Genomic DNA, 21890 nt, shown 5'->3' with positions numbered 1-21890 from the left:
ATTCATTTTATTTGCGCACCAGCCTCCTGTCAAGAAAGTTATATGGAATTTACGAGCAATGGAAATTTCCACTCCTGTGGTGAATATGGGACAAGATCACTGCTGAAGATAACACAGATCAAGTATAAAACAGGAATACGCACTCACTTTATATAGTCTATAATAAGGGTTAATTTTTGCCAGGAATCAAACCAGGATTTGCTGCAGTTGCAGTCGGGAAACACGCTGTTATTATTATTATTATTATTATTATTATTATTATTATTATTATTATTATTATTATTTCGTCAGTATAATAGACCCTAACATTATAAGTTCAGATAATTCAAAGGTAGACTATGTCAAAATATATGTCAAGAAGAGGTCAAGAAAGGATAATGACCTACTAGTTGACCAAAATGTGCTAATTCTTGTGGATTCAGGTTCGTGAAATTCAGAATTCGGTCCTTAATAAAGGAATTATTTTTTTTTTTAACTTCTGCTCTCCTCTGACATGCCAGTTAGATTTGATTAATTTAAGACTCAATTATCATGTAACTTCCTACCTTATTCTTCAGTTCACTGATATTTTATTATTAAACTAAGGCAGTTAATATCTTAGTTCAAAATTGTTACATGTTCATATTAAACAATAAGCGTTACAATGCAATTAAGAGATATAAAACTGAGTATTTTGTATCTCTTCTGTCATCATTATCACTATTTTTGTCATTATTTCTTATTTCGTTTTATTCTCCAAGCGTTTCTTATCAGTCAGTTGAATCTCGACGGTGATTCGCGATCTCTTGCAGGTCATCCAACACGCCTTTGTCCGAGAAGTAACTATCTAATTTTCCAAAGCTGTTATCTTTTTTCGAGCAAGGGCCTCGCAAGAGAAAATGATATGATGGTAACTTTTTATACTTACACATTTATTGAGTTATTATTGTTTTCGTCTTAATACTTACCAGAGTGATTAGAGTGGCCAGTGATATCAACAACAGCCAAATTATCTTCATTCTATCGTCTCAGAGGACACTTCTCTCAGGGAACGTAGGCCTAATTGAGACCACAGATGTACTTTCGTCGAGTATTTATAACTTACATCACAAGATAATACTGTGCTTGACAATTCTTTCCCTTCACGTGAAGAAAATATGAAGAAAAACCACAATGATGGAATAATTAGGGTTATTTAGTATCCATAACTTATAGTTAGACGTTAATAACATTTAGTCCCCTGCAGCAAAGTTCAATGAATGACTTGAAGTTTCTTTGACATAATTATGTTAAATTACTCGTTATAAATATTTGACGTGTATAATTCAGATGCAGATTTAAATTTCTTATCATCTGCCATTTCACTGTTTTTCACTTTATGTCAGTGGAGTAATGCCTTTTGCCTGACTCCGAAAAATTTAACTTTCGGCAGGGAAAACAAAGCATATGATTGGGTCTTTGCAAATGTTACAAGACTTATCAGTGTGGCTTACGTAATTTCTGCCTGTATTAATTTAGCTATTTCTCCTTAAATACTGGACGAAATTGGTTGATACAAGTAAATTCAGGGAGAAATCATTGGTGGAACTGATTTTAGCGACATGGTGCTCGTAATTGACGAGAAAGTAATAAAATTCGATATGGGATTACCTGATGTTCTCCTTACGGTAGGGAAAATCTAACCAGATAATTATCCCAAACGTGATTCGAACCCAAGCCCGAGTCCACAGAGTTACGTCGGTGGCTCTTTTTTCTTGCATTTATTGTTTCCTTCTTTACGCTTCTTTCTCTCCTTAATTGTGGTTAGCCTCTGTTACGTTATGCGTCTTACATAAAGCACTTTATCTGACACGTGTGCGTCATGTCGCCTCCCAATGTTCCGCAAGAATTATGTCGTTGGGTCTTCCCCGTGAATATCGCCAAGTGTGACGAGGCGACTATGAATTTACGTATTTACAACGTAGCAAGAGACTTGGAGGACAGGTAAACTGAACTCACGTCACCTTACAATAAAGAACTACAGTGAATAAAGAATGACAATGGTTCAATTAGAATCACATCTGCTATAACATAAAGCTACTTTATTAATGCACCATTGAACACAAATAGGGTAACACAAACGTTATTACCCACTATAACGATTATCCTACAAATATGTTGCGCTGAGAGCAGGATTGGCCGTCTTCTGGAGGCTCAATGGTTAGCTTCGGAGAAACATAGAGAGGTCCAACTTTCTCCAGCGCACATTCCGAAACTGAGGAACGCCAGCCTACGAAACCTGAACAAAAATATTTCAGTTATGTTCTTCATCAGATAGCACTTTCATAATAATAATAATAATAATAATAATAATAATAATAATAATAATAATAATAATAATAATAATAATAATTATAGACGCAAATCAACGTTGAGAATGGCAACAAAAGAACAGAGGAACAAAACGTGTATTGACTTTACGGAACTAATTTTGTGGAAAAGCATCTTATAACCAGAGACCGGAAGTTTAGGCATTATGAACCATTAAAATAGGCAGGTAAAAAAGGCATCATAAATAGCTAAAATAGGCAGGCAAAAAAGGCATTATAAATAGCTAAAGTACGCAATAAAAGGCAATTACAAAAACCTTGTACTAGATCCATTTATTTACTAGATTACACTATTCAATAACTCGATCGTCATATTTTAAAAAACTTTAAAGTTTTGAACAAAATGCTAGTGTTGTACTTGACACAAAAATAAAAATGTTTTTAAAAGGCCTATGTATTGCAATGCCTTATTCGTTGCACACGACAACCAAATGCTTTTTTAAGTTCTCTGGTGTCATCTTGAGGCTCCTGTCAGATAACACATATTTCATATGAGAAAATGACCTCTCAACTTCGACAGAGGTTATTGGAGCAAATCTAAAACATAGCATCATTGTGGGATCCATTTTAACTACAATAGAATTGTCGCCTTGTAGAATTTTTGAAATGTTTCTAAGTTTATCAACAACACAATTTTTCGAAAACACATATTTATACTTTTTCCCTAACTAATGAACCCCGTTTCCCTGGTACACTGTCCATTCTTTGCACTGCATCATCCACAACTTTCACTGACTTCGTCAAAGGCTGCCCTCCTTCTAGAAGCTGGCAGATCACTTGTGGCAGGAAACCAAACTCGGCCGCAATGAAAGTTAAATCATTTTTCACTTCCGAAGAATTGAGAAGTTTTTTGGCTGCTACAATTGAAAAAGCTGCATCCTCCAAAGCGTTCACCAACTGAGTTATAGTCAGGAAATTTGAAGCGTGGTAAAGTGCCGCTGAGACCCATGTCCCCCATCTCGTTATGATAGGTTTGGGGGCAGAGGTATATTTGGTGCAATGGATTTAATGTCAGAATTCTTGATGGGGCTTTCAGAAAGCTCTTCTTAATACTGGAAATCAAATTATCGACATCCGGAAACAAGCATCATATCTCTCCTGACACTCTGTGAAAGCAGTGTGCTACGCAGGTCACGTGAAGCATGTTTGGAAATAGCACTTTTAAAGTTATTCCAGCCTTTTTCATGTATGGTGCAGCGTCACTGATGAAAATTAACACGTTGTCGTATTGAATTTCTTCAGGCCACAGTAACTATAGGGGAGACCCGGGCAAAACGAATTACCCGGGAAAAGAGAATAATGCCTACTTCTTAGAAACGCCAACAGGTAGCGATTTCTGCTATGTTGAGGAAGAATCCCTACCAGATTTTGCTGCTGGAACTGACTTGTCGTCATTCTAGCTAGTAAGAGAAGAAGTCAGCGTGTGTTTGACGAAACTTGACTGTTATCTTAAAATATTTCAAGGTAAGAGAAACATATGTACAACATACAGTACTGCAGAAACTCTTTGTTATGTGATAGTAATATATAGGTGATAGAATTAGTTCTAAAATGCCGTACTTACGAAGAAGATTATTGACGTTTCTGTTTGTATAACCTTAAATGAAAAGCGAAGTGGCGTCTGCGGGCAAAGTGAATAGGGCAAAGTGGATAACTTATCCACTATATAAATGTCAGCTGTATTTTTGTATATATTTGTCTATTGTAATAAAGCGTGTTAGATCATTTTACATAGTGGATGCATTAAGTCACACTAATTAAATTATAAATCAGCAACACTGATCTTAATTTTTACTTAAAAAGGTCGTAATGTGTTTTCAGATGGTTTAATTTTTCAAGAGGAAGACGAAGCAAGTCAAATGGTCGGAAGAAGACAAGAAGAAAGCACTTGAAGAAATAAAATCTTCCAATCAGTGGTTCTGCTATCTGGCCATACAACCATAATGTGTTTGTTGATGAAGAGTTTGCTCCAGATGAACTTACAGACCGCCCACTTGAGACACAAATCAGCGAAACGACAGCTGGCTCAGATTTAACAAATTCTGCGGTGCTAGCTTCTTCAGCGGCTGAAGAAACAGTTAATGCTCACTCAGAATCAACCACATCTGTGATGTCGGCATCTTCAGAAACTGACGAAATATTCAACACTCATTAACATCGTGTTTATGTGTTGATTTATTTTTATTATCAGCGAATAGAAATTAAATAGAAAGGTGAAAATGTTATAGGGATATTTAACTATATTTTCTTTCTCAAATCATATCACTCTCCGTAGTTAGGAGAAAAGAATTGCTGTTTTGTAGATATGTGGACAACATGTGTCACAACCAAAATCATGAAGTTTTTATTTCGGGAGCACCAAAATATAGCCTGTGTAATTGTTTATTCTTAGCTTATCCGCTTTGCCCGGGTTTCTCCTAGTTGAATTGTTAACTTTCTCCAGACACTCTGTTGTCAGCAGGAATGGTTTCATTGATTCATCTTCTGAAGGATCTAATGGCCCAACATGACATTGGCAATGAAACGACCCGTAGGATCAGGTGACTCGTCGATAGAAATCCCGATCTTCTTATTTTTAATTTGATCTTTAATGATTTTCATTGTGTCATCGTAACATTCGCTTAAGTAACATTTTCGCAAACTTGACTCGCTAGGCACAGATTCGTTCGTATACTTCTCCAAAAACTGTCTTAATGTAGGATTCTGTAATTTCCACAAAGGGATTTCGGCAGCAAGAAAAGCTTTACAGAAGTCGAATGCAAATTGAGATTTTCGACTCGATGTTGCAATTACTGTTGGAAGCAAAGACATCTTCTTCCCAGTAGCCTTGGAAAGTGCATTTTTGTGCTTGGTTGTACTGATATGTTGCGAGTTGAAATATTTCTTTTCGTAGTTCACTGACTGCTCACATATTTTGCATAGGCAAAAAAAGCATTTATTTTGTAAATTAGGCATTTATATTAAAACAATTCAGAAAAGGGCAACATAAAACTGTGACGTTTCAATCACAAGGGTATAATTCGTACAGATTTACTTTCAAAATGAAGATATATTTAACACATTTAAAAAGGCATTCTGCCAAAGTTCCGGTCTCTGCTTATAACAATTGATTATACAATCATCTTATTTTAATTTACTTTCTTCTTGTAGCATTGAAATTAGATAAGTATGTGGTCGATAATAATTAGTCACTTATGAATTAGGAATTTTTTCTTAGTTTCATTGATTTCTGCAAGAATGCATAAGCTAGTCTTCACGAATACTATTCAGACATCTTTCTTACATTCATAGAAAGATACTCGTACACTTGCAAAATCCATACCTCTGGATTTTTCTTATTCGCATTCAATTCCTCTATTGTGTCCGTTTCAAACTTACGTGCTTTACAGTAAACAAATATCTTCTTCAATATTTCCGTCAATTCTCTGACAAATTTGTCTTTTACTATTTATTTCAATCTTCAACAGTTCGATTTATTCCTGCTGTGAAAATAAAGCTGAGATGGAAAAATTCTCCCATCTGATCTTGAAATGAAACTAGTGAATGATTGACTGGTGGTGATAGTAGGTTCTTTGGCTAATACAATGACGTTCGCTATATGGCGTATTAAAAAAAAGCATTACTTACAGTTCCATCTAATGTTCTGGGTTCTGCCAGAAATCGGTGGATGGAGTAGTTTCTACATCAAAACAAAAACAAACCTATTCTGACATTTAGAGTACTAACCGCTACGTCATTCAGTAAATTCATGGAGTTCAACAAAGAATCAAGTAGTTCAGGGATATATTATAAGACAGCGCGTAAATGATCTTAGATTCCTTTGCGTGCTACAATAGCCTATTGCTGTACAGGTAGCAGCGACAAAAAGACGTCATTATAAAGTTAAGATGCAACAACTCTTTACACTTTTGTTTACCTATTTTTAATAAATTAAATACAATTATTCCACAATAAAAATGTTATATATGTGAATAGTTACTTGTGCATTACAATATGGAATGAATAACTTAACGTAACTGTGTCCATGTAGGCTATACAACTTTCTAAACTGCTCGAGTATTGCATCATTGTCATTAAATAGCAGTATTTTTATGCGAAAATAAACCTTTCAAGATGAAATTTCGCCACAATCTCTTCTTAGATTTCATATCCATTGGCATCTAAATACCCAAAACAACAGGTATTGGAGCCTCGAAAAACCCAACTTCTTTCGTGAAGAGTCCCTTCATGGTGTGAAAGTAAGAGTATGCCTAAAGTGCACTGTGAGTATAGAGAGAATAATTGGCCTAATTTTTAAAGTGAACTATTAATGCCGAGTGGCATATGGAAATGATTTTACGTCCCTCTTAGGTGAGTTGACGGAGAGGGAGCGGACTTCCGCATTTAACGTCATAAATCTCGGACAACACACACAACCCATTATTATATGGACGAACATCATACAGTATTCAAGGAAAGAATTAATTATCAGTACGAATTATGTGACTCTCTGTCGATGTCTCGATCTGACTCTCGATAATGTTTAACCTTGAGGAATTTTGAAAGAACTACATAAAAATAATCAATATAGCCATGAAGAATTGAAAACAAGCAACCAGGAAAACAGCGCCTTCATTTCTGAAAAGGGATTGAAGGAAGTGATACGTCATTTCTTAAGCAGGTGCCATAAATGTTTGGAAGAAGAAGACAATTTCAGCACCTCTTTTTTAATTTGGACGAATAAATGCCGTTTTAACTACATATAATTTGTGATTTGTCGAATCGTCAATAATAATTAATACGAGCGCAACAGAACGACAGTCAAGTGGCTGCTTTAGTGGTCAGGAAATAATGCACTCACCCAATATATATATATATATATATATATATATATATATGTGTGTGTGTGTGTGTGTGTGTGTGTGTGTGTGTGTGTGTGTGTGTGTGTTGAAGCTACTTCAAATCCACCACAAAACATGAGAGGTGAATAGTGGCTAAAGATGGATTTAGGACTAACGACATTCTGACCAAATGAAAGCACCTGAACTCGTTTGTGGGACGGACGGTGAAGGAGGCACCTTCATGTCTGTCTTTGCAACCAACCAGGGACGAGAAGACTTCTTCTCCAATTCCAGACCTTCGGCTTCGATCGCGTCGTGATAAATCTATGAAACATAGAATTATATTTTTATTGACATAGAAATAGTAAACAGACTTGATTTTGTAGACATTTATATACACACATATTACGCGAATTTTTCACTTCGTTTCAGCCTGCAAATTCATCAATACCGCTTCGAATCCCGGAAGGGAAGCTAAGACTTAACTCCTTAAGAATTGTCTTGTCTCAGGTTTTTAGCGGCACACTAACCACATGAGTTTATAATCGGGATCTAATAGGACAACAATGATGGAACAATTTATTCGGCTCAATTCGTAATACTGAAGGTTATTGTATGAGTTTTAGGTATGGGTTTCGTAGGTCTATTTTACAGTATTGCTATTTTCACTTGAGTTGAGCAACAGCTGTTTCACGAACTTTTTCTAATCGGCTATTTAACGACGTTTATCAAATGCAGAGTTATCAAGCGTCAATAGAATTGGTAATACCGAAATGGTATTATATTTTGACGAGTCACGACTGAGAATTTGCCAAGAAATAACAAAATAATTATTGGTTCAAGTGGAATTCGAACCCACGCTCAAACGGATTCTCGGATCACAGATCTAGCTCGCTATAGTGAGTTTCGCCGATGGCTCTTTCATGAACGATTACTGTATATAAACACCCCCCCCCCTTTCTTTGATGCAAATGTTTATATTGAGATTAAAGTCTGCCATTGATAATTATACCTTCCGAACAATTCTTTGTTGGATAAGAAACTCTCCTAGTATTCAACAAAGATATTGCAATGGTTTGTACGAGTATGTCTTTCCTATTCGAATAGTTTCTTCTTTATGATAGGCACTTTGATTGTGCTATAATGGTACATTTTCCGGACAATTACAGAAACGAAAACAAACTTTACAGAATACATTGTTGTCAATTTTACACAGAAAACATTTTTGTTCATGATTGTATGAATAAGACACTTTTGAACCTTATACAATGGCCTTTGTTCTTTTAAGTATACGTATGAAGTGACAATTTGGCGAAACTTGAATTTATATTCGTCTTCCCCTGGTCACTAACTATCAGCTTTCAAGCATTCAGCTTAAATGGAAACAATAAGAGGATCATATTACGTACCTTCATTAAATTTCTCGAAAACCCCCATTTTTTCTCCCACTGCTTTCTTGTCAGTTTTTCCAAACGTATCACTTCTTTCCTGAAATAAAGATTATAGCAACTGTATTAAAATACTCGTAGCAGTAGAGCTAGAGAACTTGGAGCGTCTTCATAAGACTTGCGACGAGGATAAGAATAGAATTTTTTTTTAACTAATGGCGAGTACTTGACTGTTCGTCATTAACTCATATGAAGCCAGTTGTGTAGAAAGTAACTTGTTAAGTATTTAATTGAATTTTGCTTATAATTCTCTGGCGTCAATTTGTTAACTTGTCATTTGTTGGAATTCAGACGAAAACAAGAAGCCAAATTTTCCCTGAATTCATCCTTTCCTTCATATTCATCACTACATGTGTTTTACAGGGTTGTTTCCGATTACTGATAACGAATTTGAATGGCAACCATGTGCGTCAGGAGTCACAAGACAGCTGAATTGTGGCGCGAGGTGACAGACCTAGTGAGTGATCTCATAGTCAGAGTGCACGGCGACTCACAGCAGAAATTCCCAAGAAAATCGAGCCCTTTTGGGAGGGATAAATTACGACCCTTTCTAATGCCAAGTAGGCTACAGTTAAGTGAAAATAAAAGAAGCCTGCAATAAACGAGGTTTAGTTATTTCCAAGAAAGGCATCTTCCGAGTACTTAATAAGATTGGTAAAGCTCGAATGGAATTAATTTATATCATCTCGTGGGGTGCGGCGACTTGTGATGGGGTGTGGATTTGCTTGCTTTTTCCACTCTGGAATTAATCCCACCTGAGCTTTGCCAGTCTTGTTAGGTATATACAAGATGCCTTTCTTGGAAATAACGAAAGCACGTTTTTTGCTGGCTTCTTTGATTTTCACGTATCTGTACTTGGCATCGGAAAGAGTTATGTACCCCTTCTAAAAAGGCTTTCAAGCCGTACTGACATTATCTGTAAGAAATTTAATGTACAGCGACATTACGATATAGACTATATAATTCTTAAAGAACGTCGCGGAAGATGATACAATGAAAATGATTGACTGCATCTGCACATATATATATATATATATATATATATATATATTCACTAAATTTAATTAGAAGTTATATCGCTGTATGGGTAATAATTTTAAAAAATTTCTGTTGTTATTATTTAGTTTTTTTAAATTCCATACCGCTCGTAAGTTTGCATCAGAAGTAATGGCAATATTTGGAAGCACTTAGGTGCGTATAGTTTTACACAAACGAATCTCAACAAAACTAGATGAAGACCACGTTTGGCAGATTCTTACATAGAGTCCATTATGAGGATAGTTTCCAGCAAGACTGGCATTGGAAAAATTATTGCTAGAGAATATCACAAAAATTTATAAGATAAAAACTTTCATTAATAACGACAATGACAAACCCGGATGTTTGAATTATTTTAGTTTTATTTTGAAAAAAAATTCGTCAGGATATAGCCTACTGCACATTAACGCTGGAATGGTAACGTGGGTCCACCAGATCCTCACATACCTACTTATTTCCTGGAATACTTCCGATGTTATATGGGCTACACTTTCAATCTTTTTAGTAGCTTTCCATTGTTGTTCCTGCTTACCAAATCATAAATTACAGTTCAATTGTTGTACTTCTCAGTAGTGAAACGCTTCGTTTAGTGTATGGGGTGTCTATAGACCCCACGTTACTATTTGTGTTTATATTGTGCTGATGTATAGTATTTGAATATTTTATGAGAGGTTTGTACATATATATTACATTATTCTCTTGTAATTGTTGTTTAGTACAGTAGCGAACAATACTAGTTATTTTTTTCAGGCTTCTGGATATTGCAGGTATAAACGATTTTATTATCCATACTGCAAATAAATCTGTTTCGAAAATAAAGAGAAACGAGGACTTAGTTCAGACTGGATTCTTTCTTGCAAATCTAGCTTCCAGGTAAAGCTCCCTGTGAAGCAGACTCGAATAATTTCAAGGGAAAAATTGTTCCGGGGCCGGGTATCGATCCCGGGGCTTTTGACTGAACGCACCAACGCTCTAACGACTGAGCTACCCAGGAACTTCACCCGACGCAGTCTCATTTTTTCCCTTTATATTCACACAACTCGAGTGGGCTGACAAGACGCCAGAAACTCACATCGAGTGCACACAAACTCTGTGTAACTTGAAATTGTGGTTTACCTGAAAGCTAGATTTGGATAATATAATTATACGTTACAGGCCTAATTCGTGACGGATGATGATGATGATGATGATGATGATGATGATGATGATGAATTATACGTTACTGTAAGTACGTTAACAGAAAGACTGCGTGTTACCAAGTTTGAGTACTGTGAAATTTGGTGCGGCTGTCCGACAAATACTGTTTCCTATATTCGACTCTCTTGTAATTTCTAGTGAGTATCAGTGTTCTAGAGACTTTGATACTCGTAACATACAGAGCAATATTGCACCGCTTAATAATCTACTGTGAGCTAACATTGAAGAACAACCACCCAGCTAACAGCTGGAACTCCGTTACCGTTACCTTCAGGCTGATCCATTCCTTCAAACCAGGACAGTAAAAAAAAAACAGGCTTCTTTCTAATGAATGTTTTCCTAACTTGTGTGATTTTGATCGGAAAATGATGTCAATGTTTGGAAGCACTCATTTGTGGGAAAGTGCATTCTCCATCATGAAGTTTGTCAAGAATCGTTACAGAAGCTGCCTCACAGATTCCTCTCTTCTCTACATATTCTCCGATTCACAACTGTTTGCTCGAATCCAATTATGTCATGTTGCAGCTGAACTCTCGTCGCCTTTTCAAATTACTTTATTTATCCAATATATAATCTACATAACTTTTTAGACTATAGTATCCATTATTGCTTACGAACTCCTGAGATAGTAAGTTGTTGAAGTAAGAAAGTTGTTGTCATTGCAGCAGAACTTTATCGTCAAAGAAATTTGTATTATTTTAAAAAATTATTTTCGTATGTTTTCAGTTTTGCACATTCTGGCTGCCAGATTAAATTTTAAAGAGACACGTCAGTACCTGCCGTAATTCAAATTTAACTGAAAAAAATGAACACAGACAGATTTGCACTGTAATTAAAAAAGAAAAACTGACAATGATATCGCACATATTAGTAACAGTGCACCTGATGTTAATTAGAGTCTTGACTCTTGTAGTGCTTCTGGTGTCAGTATTTCTGAAACAGCAGCAGCTTTAGATTCTGAAAATTTTCTGCATATTGGTGGTTCCAAAAATTGAAAGGGAATTAATTTATTACGGTTCAGAATGAGAAACTAGGTTGCAGAGTGTGTCCTAACGTTGGTTCCGCAAGTGCTTTTGAAACTCCGGGACTAAGATTATCTACGGAGGGGTTAGATTTCGTGGTTTGGTGATAGTGATGAAACAGGAGGCAGTCAATACGAAATAAAATATTTGGTCACAAAAACAGCAATGCATATCAAGCAACAATTAATATTTTAGCTCAATTGAAAGAAGAAAAGTTGCAGAAAGCAGTTGCCACACAATAAATAGGTTATCACGAAAGCAGGTTGCGAATTAACGGAGGGATGGGGGGATTTTCCCCTGTTGGAAAGTTATCCCCCTCTCATAAATTCATATTAACATCCCTGCCAGGGATAACTTCTATCTCCCCCCCTCCCACAAAATATAATTTTATTCTTTTAACGTACACTTTTATAAAGTATAAAGTAACCAAAGAAAATAATATTGATGTATTATCCCAGCAAGCTGACAACAATCAATAACTTAGGAATTACACGTCTTATCTTAAGCCTGTTCATGGATATAGGCCTAATTGTTATTATGATGAAGATGCAAGACAAGCGATTCAGTGCGACCAAGCGTTGAGCCGTAATAATAATTTAATGTATGGTATTGTCTATCTAGGATTCTATCCCCTCTCATCAGAAATCTTAATTCGCACCCTGCACGAAAGTATGTACCGTGTGTTCAGAATACTGTATAATTACGTTGACAAAATTCAACAGATCATTCTCTGATGTCACGATTTTGTTAGATATTATAGGTTATAAATAGTTTGGAGGCAGGTAGAATTCTTCAATCTGGTCACTCATGTGCAGATATCGTGAAATACATTTCAGAATCAATTAAAGCCAATTTATTTAAATCGATAATAACTCATAATTAAAAGATTGCAGTAATGATTAACGAATCCACTAGTGCAATTAAGGAACGCTATCTGCGTTAGAACTGTTTCGTGATTCTTCTAAACCCAGTGCATTATTTTGTGATTTAGTGCAACTGAGTAACACTGTCTTGTGTAAAGGAATTATATTATTCGTCTCTCTCATAATTTAGGCCTTTTTACATGTTTCCACATCAAGAAAATGTACTTTCCTTTTAGTTAGAGGATATTCAACATCTTTTCTTTCCCTTGGTTTATAACCTAATAAAAGGGATGGTATTCTTTTAGGTCTCATTATTTGGATATGCTATGTAGCACGTATGGGCGAATCCAGAAATGCATATAGAGTGTTAGTTGGGAGGCCAGAGGGGAAAAGACCTTTGGGAAGGCCGAGACGTAGATGGGAAGATAATATTAAAATGGATTTGAGGGAGGTGGGATATGATGGTAGGGACTGGATTAATCTTGCTCAGGATAGGGACCAATGGCGGGCTTATGTGAGGGCGGCAATGAACCTCCGGGTTCCTTAAAAGCCAGTAAGTAATTAGGAACCAGGTATTCTGTAGTTCATCTATTTTTTCCCCTAATACTAAATATTTCGATATCTTTTCTAATAGACCTATATCCATTTCTTTTCTTATCTAGGAGTGTTACTCCTGCTACCGAATATAGGCCTAGGAATTTAATTTGTGACTTTTAAATTTTCCTTTTATTCGAACTGTTTAGTGTTCAATTCTCACTTGCGTAAGTTAAAATGAGCACTGACATCATTTTATAAAATTATTTTAATTGTGTAGTTTTCAGTGCAAAGAATACTTTAGATGCAATGTTGGATTGTTTGCATAAATTATTTCACAAGAGGGTATATTTTACAGCATTTACTTTCCTTCGCTTCGTATGGCGTTTCAAATATTTTGAGAAAAAAGAATGGTGTTGTAGAAATATTTCTTAAAATGATTTCGGATGTTCTCATCTGACACTATAGTAACCATCGTTTGGAGGCGGAAGTAAATGACTTGATTCATGAAATTAATAAAGCTGTCATATGAAATATTTCTTCGATAAACTTTAAAGTAGTTTGTATTCTGCCTCACCTAAAAACCAGTGTGAACTGAAGAAATATGTACGTTCATTATGTGCAGGATTATCAGACAAGAAGTATTAGGAGTTGTTCGGTGGATTGCTTCAAGCGCAAGATCTGTTCGAGCTGTTCGGCATGATTATGAAGCTCTTGATCACCACTTTGAGGCAACTAGTAATTATCCAAATAGAGATAGTAAATATAAAGCTACTTACAAAAGACTTAAAATGACACTGACTGAAAATTCTTTTGTAATTGTGTTTAATGCTGATACTCCAATAGAGCTTGAGGATCTATCATTAGAATTACAGAAGCGCTCTGTATCAATGCTATAAGCTTACGCTCATAAATTACTAATCCCGTACAGTTAGTCTGGCGATAGTCATGGTTAATTTAGCTGGCTGATATTGTGAACTAACATGATGTCTATTAAAACCGCTCTTAGAAACCAAATTGTTTGACTAAGTTTTCAGATTTCAATTTGAGTGAGAAATCTCAGGAAACTGTGAAAGTTGTCTCTCTAAAAACCTTCCCCAATAATATCTTAGAACTACACGAAAGAAAGGTGAAGGAAATTATACAAGGGTAGTTCATCCAAAGTCTGACTTATAATCTGGCAGGACGCATGCAAACAAAAATACCCTCACATCGTTCTGAAAGTGGTACTGTGGAAACAGGAACGGAAACAGGAACCAAATTCAGAGAGTTGATGAAAAAGCTAGAAGTTCTCGATTATATAGCAAAAGGCCGACTGATCCAGTTATCTGTTTTGAAGTCTCTTCCATTAGATGTCTAGTAAGAATTTTTAACATGACACCGAAGAATATACAATCATGTATTCGTGGTTTCCGTGTTGCTGTGTCTTCAGAATCACTCTACGTCACTCCAAAATAAAAGTGATTTCAAGCCTTGGATGATATAGTGAACACATTAATTATAATATTATCAACGGCAGAACATGGGCGTCTATTTAGTAGAGTGTGTACTACACCAACAAGAAAAAATAATGGACTCCCTCTCCATCTCCTCCGCCCAGAAGGACACGACAGTAATGTTTATATTTTCTGTTACATAGGTCTATCTATGATGTAACAGACAGCGATATAACATAATTTTCTCTTCGTGAAGTATACCGGTACTTCTCGACTTCCATTTCGAGCACTTCAACAACAGGAATTGATGTGGGTATCCTGGCCCTTGTAATTTCTGCTCATCTCCCTCGTCCGCCACATTGAATTACTTGTAAAAGATATAGGTCTAACGTATAATTAATAAGTACGAGTAGTAAATATTAATTACGCTTTCGATAGAAGAATATTCCTTATTTTAAAACTTCGGCCCTCCATCCAGTGGCGTAGGCAACAGGGGTCTCACCGGGTTGAAGCCCCCCCTCATTTTTAAAGTAATATTTAAAAATTATAGACTATTAGATTTTATTTACAATTCATATTGGACATGTTCAGATAAGATGATTTTTAAAGAAATTATGAAACTACCAATTTCAACACTGATTTATTTAGGGCTGACATCTGTTCATTCATTGTGCAACGACAGAGAATGGATTTTGTTTTATAACAATTTTGGGGAGTTTAAATTGATTTTAAATTTCATAGTATTAAACAACAACAACAACAACAATAATAATAATAATAATAATAATAATAATAATATTGTTGTTGTTGTTAGGGATTGCCTCCATTCTTAGGGTTTTTACCAAAATGAATTATTATTCAACACATAATTATTAATGAAATAAACTTCATTATTTCACTAATAGTAATTATATTACTAATAACATTCCTATTAGTATTTACGAATTTGTTAGGCAAGTTTCATAATTTTATGTGTTAAACCAAAATGAAATATTCAATTTCATAACAATAGTATTATTATTATTATTATTATTATTATTATTATTATTATTATTATTATTATTATTATTATTCGTTTATTTTACGACGCTTTATCAACTGCGTCTGAGTGAAATCAAGATGATAATGCCAGCGAAATGAGCCAAGGGACTAGCGACGAAAAATTATTCAGCGTTGCTGCTAATCAGTTGAGGGAAAACCCCGGGAAAAACCTCAACCAGGTAACTCGTCCCAAACAGGATTTGAATCCGGGTCCTCTCGTTTCACGTTCAGACATGCTGTGACTCCACAGCGGTGGACTAATAATTAATTATTGTTGTCTTTTAAATATGTTGCATGTAAGCTATAGGCAAATTAGGTAAGTGATGTACCCAACACTTCCCTTCACCCATATTAAATTCCGGTTATGTCCACCTCATTAATAATCGTATTTATGGACCTCAGGTTCTTCTTAATGACATGAATGATGTAAAGCTTGGCATACCGGAATATGACTTGCAAACAGTGACGTCTCTAGACTGATAAAATTTGCATGGCGTTGTTAATGTTTTAGTGAGTCTATGTGAATAACAAGGCCAATATAGAACATACAAGAGTGAATTATTTCTTCGTCAAAGAAATGTTTAAATGCTTGCGCAATGTGACTTCGCAAGGAGACAAGCAACTGTAAAAAAACACACACACACAGAAGTAATCTCCTCCAACATGAATAACCCGCCTCCACACCTCAGGGAGACGACGCATGCCATCCACAGCGTCTTGTTGTACTAATCTTCGAACAGACTGCTCTACAGCTACTAGGCTATAATTGCCTGTCTGGTTCTAAAGCGAACTCCTCTAAGTGATAATTTCATTTTTGCGAAAAGGTCAAAATCACATGGGCCCATATCTGGGGAATATGAAGAATGCTCCAGAATTTCCCAGTTCTATCTGCGAAGTAAATTAACCACAGGGTCAAAAAAGTATGGGCAAGAACAGGATCCACTTAAAGTCATGTTAATTGTTGCTTATGATTTTGACGGTGTCCTTGTCACTCATTCAGTTCTTGCGGGAAATCATATGAATGGTGTATATTACAGTTACTTTCTGGAACAACATTTACGACCAGCCGTAAACGTCAAAATCTCCTGATCCTATTGTGCTACATGATGGTGCTCGCTTTCACGTAGCTGCTTTTCTAAAGTGAGGTGTTTAAGAAGATACAGCTTATTTTAAAATAATATAGGCCCCGAGAAAGAACCCCGACTGCGACATTGTCCGTCGGCGTGACAATCTGGTCCTATAGACAACGTAGCTACCGCAAGGATTTAATACAGACTTGATACTCTTTATGAACCAGAAAAATAAACTTTTGAAAGAAAGACGTCAGTATCATTGTGATTACTATCTGTTTTCAAAGCCAATTAATATCATAAAAATATTAATTACTCAGCTTTTACAGACAGAGAAAAACATATGGCAAAGTTTGACATGCTTTTATTATTAGGTGTGTATGTGTAAGAAATTATAGACTAGCGCCCGAAGTGTTACAACGAAAAGTTCGCTTATAGTAGATGGATTGGACGTGCTGGTCCGCTCACCTAACATTACCCCTTTGGATTACTTTATATGGGGATACATAAAATAAAAAGTCATGTCTACAGCACCTACCGCCAAAGAGAATATGAAGGAAAGAATATCCAAAGCGTGTGGCACTATTATCTCCTGTATGTTGGCAAGTCTTAGAAGATCCTTCGTAAAAGAATTAATAAGTTCTTAGATGTTAATGGAGGTTACGTTTATAGATAGCTGTAACGTAACAGCAGCTTTCTTTTTCGGGCTTATACTCCAGCCTGAGGCTTATTGTGCTTACCATTCTTGTTCTGTGAACGATACTTTTTAGCCAAACGGTCAAGCCGTGAACTTAACCCGGGCTATGGAATGGATGATAATGATACGTGAATGAATAACAGCGAAATGAGTCTGAGGTCCAACACCGAAAATTACTCAGTAGTTTTGCTTTAATTGGTTGAGAGAAAATCCCGGACAAAACCCCAACCAGGATTTGAGTCCGGATCCGCTCGTTTCAAGTTCAGACGTGATAACCATTACTCCACAGCTGTGGATCAAGTAATAGCAAGTAGTAAATATTATTTACTTAGTAGGCTTATCTTTACTGCATCTCATTCCAAAAACGCTTTAACTTCTTGACACCTCACTTTAGAAAAAAAAAAAGTTTCAAACAAAAGTTACCGAAGTGGGAGTTCACGGAATGCCGACCGCGACGAAATCTGAAAGGAACCCCCCTTCTAACGAGATTTAGAAAAACAGCATTTAATTTTATTGATCTATTTCAGAGAAATTAACTTGCAAAACTTCGTGTGAGCTACCTTGTATGTACTACTGTGTTACCACTAGATTTTCAAAATATGCAGTTTCATAGACCGACACAAATCAAGATAGATGCTGTCCAAAAAAAATGAGTTTAGAAATTCAGTAGGCCTAATATCGAGCAAGTTTTATGGTTTAAAAATGACAAAACAAGAGGCAGCAATGAGAAGAGGAGGAAGAAAAAAATAGAACAGGAGCAATGAAAGGAGGGCCAGGAAAAATATATGAGAAGAAGGAGGAGAAATAATAAGACGAGGGAATGTGGTGTAACGAGGGGGGGAGAAGGAAGAGATGTAAAAGAGTGGAAAGGAAGAGAAATAAGAGGGAAAGAGAAAAGAAGAATAAGACGACGGTATGTGGAGGAAGAAGAACTGAGAAGGATGAAATATAAGATGAAGGACAGGAAGAGAAATAGGAGGGAAAGAGGGATGAAAAATAAGATGAGACGATGTGGAGGAAGAAGCTAGAGAGAAGTAAAAGGAGATAAGAATTAGGGCAAGGAGAGAAATAAGAGGGGAAGAGATACAAAGGATAAGACAAGGGGATATGCGGGAACAAGAGGAGAGAAAAAAGAGACATAGGCCTAAGAGAAAGGGCGGGAAGAGAAATGGGAGGGTAAGAATTTTATTAATAGGGAAATGGAAGTGAGATTAGATTAGAAGGAAGAAGAAAAGTGAAAGGAAGATGAGGAAAGTGTATGATGGGTCGATATGATGTGTAAGAGCAGTGACGTGGATTTGTTCACCGTTTACCAGCTGACTTTACTATCAAAGAACATTATTTTCCGTCTCGAATATGCGGTCCGATATGTTTAATTCGAATTTGTTATGGTAAAACGTAGATTTCGGCAAAACTTGTTGGGATTCTTCTATTTCGTCTTTAATCATTCTTCTGATTTGTTTTAATTGTCACTCCTGATCATACACACATATATACAGTATATATATATATATATATATATATATATATATATATATATATATATATAGTTGAGTAGGTTATTTTACGACGCTGTATCAACATCTTCGGTTATTTAGCGTCTGAATGAAGTGAAGGTGATAATGCCGGTGAAATGAGTTCGAGATCCAGCATTTGCTCATATTGGGTTAACAGAAAACCCCGGAAAAAACCTCAACCAGGTAATTTGTCCCGACCGGGAATCGAATCCGGGCCACCTGGTTTCGCAGCCAAACGCGCTAACCGTTACTCTACAGGTGTGGACTATATATATACAATATAAATCAATCTTAGTGTTCTGTCCAAGGGCAGGTCTTTCACTGCAAACCCAGCATACTCCAGTCTTTCTTATTTCCTGCCTTCCTCTTAGTCTCCGCATATGATCTATATGAGGTATACAGGGGTAATTTGGATAGATTAACAAGAATTTTCAAACTCAGAAAAAAAAAAGCTTGATGCTGTACAGAACAAACAAGTAAACATACAAATAGTACATTATTTTGACGTGCTGTGGAATTAATTTCACTAAAGAGAAATTGCTATTGACACTGAAATTAAGCTACCCGAATTACCCGACAAATTGGAAATGAAGAAATTAAGAGGGGCTAATTGGATACTGCTGAGGGGTAATACGGATAGCAATGAAAATCCTATCTAATGTGGTTTTTTCATGCACTGAATCAAATTTATTAATTACATGGTTATTTTATAAGCATTTGTTCCTTGTACTCCTACGCACTTCCCATGAAACCATGCCTTACATTTCTGGGAGCGAATCCATTCACCTTTCAGAGTTGATGACTAGGAGTAGTAACTGATCATTCAAAACATATTTTTAGTCACTAGCCTCTTCATTTGCCTTTTTAGCTTCTTTATTTTTTCTTCCACTTTCTTTAACACTGTCCTAAGGCCTATCACTGAATTGTAGTCGAGTTTGTTTGCCCTTTAATTGAACCTCTTTCTTTGCCTTAACAGCTGCTACATTCTCTGGTGATGTGCTGTGACAGGCTGTTTGCATAGCTCGAGAAGATTTTTGCGTTGTTTTCTTTTGAGGGCTAGGAAGAACCTGTATAAGATATTCAGAAGCGATTCGCATAGGAGGCTGCGAAGTTCTAGGCTGTTCTTCAGATTGAACTACTTCTTTGTTTTGCATGTCTTCGGTAGTGGCAGTAGTGGAAGGCATATACATGGGTTGGATAAAAAGTAATGGCAACAGTGCGATATTTCTGACATGGCTTTATTCACAAGGGTACAATATTTACGTATCTTAAATATAGTCGCCCCCCTTATTTATCACCTATTGCCAAATGTTTGAAGGCGTCGTACACCATCAGCGCGTCCATCTTTGTTGATGTTTGTACCGGGTCTCTCGCAGTGGTTCTTTCACTTTGGCGAAGAGATCGTAATCGCATGGACTCAGATCGGGTGAGTACGGAGGATGTTCCAGAATCTCCCATTGCCAGCGACGCAAGAGGTCCTTGACAGCAGCAGCGGTGTGACTCCTTGCATTATCATGAAGAATGATGGGGTTCTGCACCCCCAAGTGTCGCCGTTTTCTCCTGAGGGCTGGACGAAGGTGGTGCTGCAGGAACCTGCAATAGTAGTCCGCGTTTACCGTCTGCCTTGGAGGTACAGCGTAGTGCAGTATTACCCCATCAATGTCATACGCCACAATGAACATCACCTTCACAGCACTTCCAACAAGGCCTTCCCGAAACGCTTTAACCCATCGTGCCACTGTGCGATATGGCAACACTGCATCGCCACATGCTTCACGCAGTCCCTGAAAACATTCTTGTGCACTACGACCTCGTGCCACTTCATTTTTGATCCAGGAACGTTGCTCTAGTTTTGTAAACATGATCTTAGGGCGCTCGCACTATTCCTATCAAAGTCAACTTCTACACACTGCAGTAGATTGACAGAGTACTGTCTTCGCTGGCTGCACTAACTCATCTAACAGTCCTTGTTCATGTCCGCACAGCTGGCAACTCTCGAACGCACCATCGTCACGTGACAACAGTGTTGCCATTACTTTTTATCCAACCTATGTATGTCTCAAAAACTGCAAAATGGAAGTCCTGGATTGCTTGAGGTCTAAAGGGAAAAATTCCTGTACAGTAAAACCCATTTATTGCCAGATGTAGTTCCCTTCCAAGATTCATTAAACAATGAATAGAATTGGATCTTAGATCGTGGATTCCTGTGTAGCCGTGATGTTGCTTCACGTTGATAATTAGCTTTGAGTGACTTGAAAACACAACGATCGAGGGGCTACAAATTATGTGTTGTGTGTGAGAGAGGACAAAGGATTGCACCGTCATTGTTCTGGCAGTATTCAAGAGCAGAAAGTGCTGCATGGGCTGAATGACCATCTACAATCAGAAGAACTTTCCTTGGTGCACAATAATCCTGTAAATGCTGGAGAAATGTCACAAATATTAATTCGTTAATAGAAAGTAACTTTTAGTAATTAGGCACGATACAAATAATATTTGTTATACATATAGCACCACGAAAATGTATCCAAATAGCCCCGCAGGATGTCTATAACCGAGGAAGATGTTGGGTAGTTACTGGACAATGCAAGAGATAGGGTCACCATCCAGTCTGACGGACTGTTGGATACCACGGACACAATCACAGATAAAAGCGATATGATATTTAGTATTTGAAGACAAATAAAGCTTACGTTCACTGACCACAATATTACATGCAGCATATACTAGAGATGTTTGCTACTTACCGCCTGTTAGAGTAACTCATGTTTCTTGTCTCAAGGTAGAAGAATTCTCACCAAACTAGCCACAAACGTTAACAACACTGTTTTATTCACTGTGAAGCTGAAAACGACATTA

The 21890-nt window shown here is 36.6% G+C and overlaps 1 protein-coding gene and 1 long non-coding RNA gene across 8 annotated transcripts in view; both read right to left on the bottom strand.

Annotated features, from left to right (window-relative positions):
• LOC138702214 (uncharacterized) overlaps positions 1-1760 on the bottom strand; it is a 45866-nt gene extending 44106 nt beyond the window's left edge. For 2 of the 4 annotated variants that reach the window (XR_011332812.1, XR_011332809.1), the window contains exon 1: positions 1630-1760. This is a non-coding gene — a long non-coding RNA (uncharacterized lncRNA). Of the gene's footprint in view, positions 1-947 lie in introns of all 4 variants that reach the window. The other 2 variants (XR_011332811.1, XR_011332808.1) reach the window with 2 other exon arrangements.
• Positions 1761-2040: 280 nt separating this feature from the next.
• LOC138701474 (ciliary microtubule inner protein 1-like) overlaps positions 2041-21890 on the bottom strand; it is a 40052-nt gene continuing 20202 nt past the window's right edge. For all 4 annotated transcript variants that reach the window (XM_069828366.1, XM_069828367.1, XM_069828369.1 and 1 more), the window contains exons 3-5: positions 8578-8656; positions 7369-7492; positions 2041-2257 (exon numbers count right to left, since the gene is read on the bottom strand). In XM_069828366.1, the coding sequence (XP_069684467.1) occupies positions 2121-2257; positions 7369-7492; positions 8578-8656 (340 nt within the window). In that variant the 3' untranslated portion in view covers positions 2041-2120. The remainder of the gene's footprint in view (positions 2258-7368; positions 7493-8577; positions 8657-21890) is intronic.

Source organism: Periplaneta americana, chromosome 6 (genome assembly GCF_040183065.1).
Source record: "Periplaneta americana isolate PAMFEO1 chromosome 6, P.americana_PAMFEO1_priV1, whole genome shotgun sequence".
NCBI classification, from domain to species: Eukaryota; Metazoa; Arthropoda; class Insecta; order Blattodea; family Blattidae; genus Periplaneta; species Periplaneta americana.
This window is presented reverse-complemented; position numbering and strand designations above follow the sequence as displayed.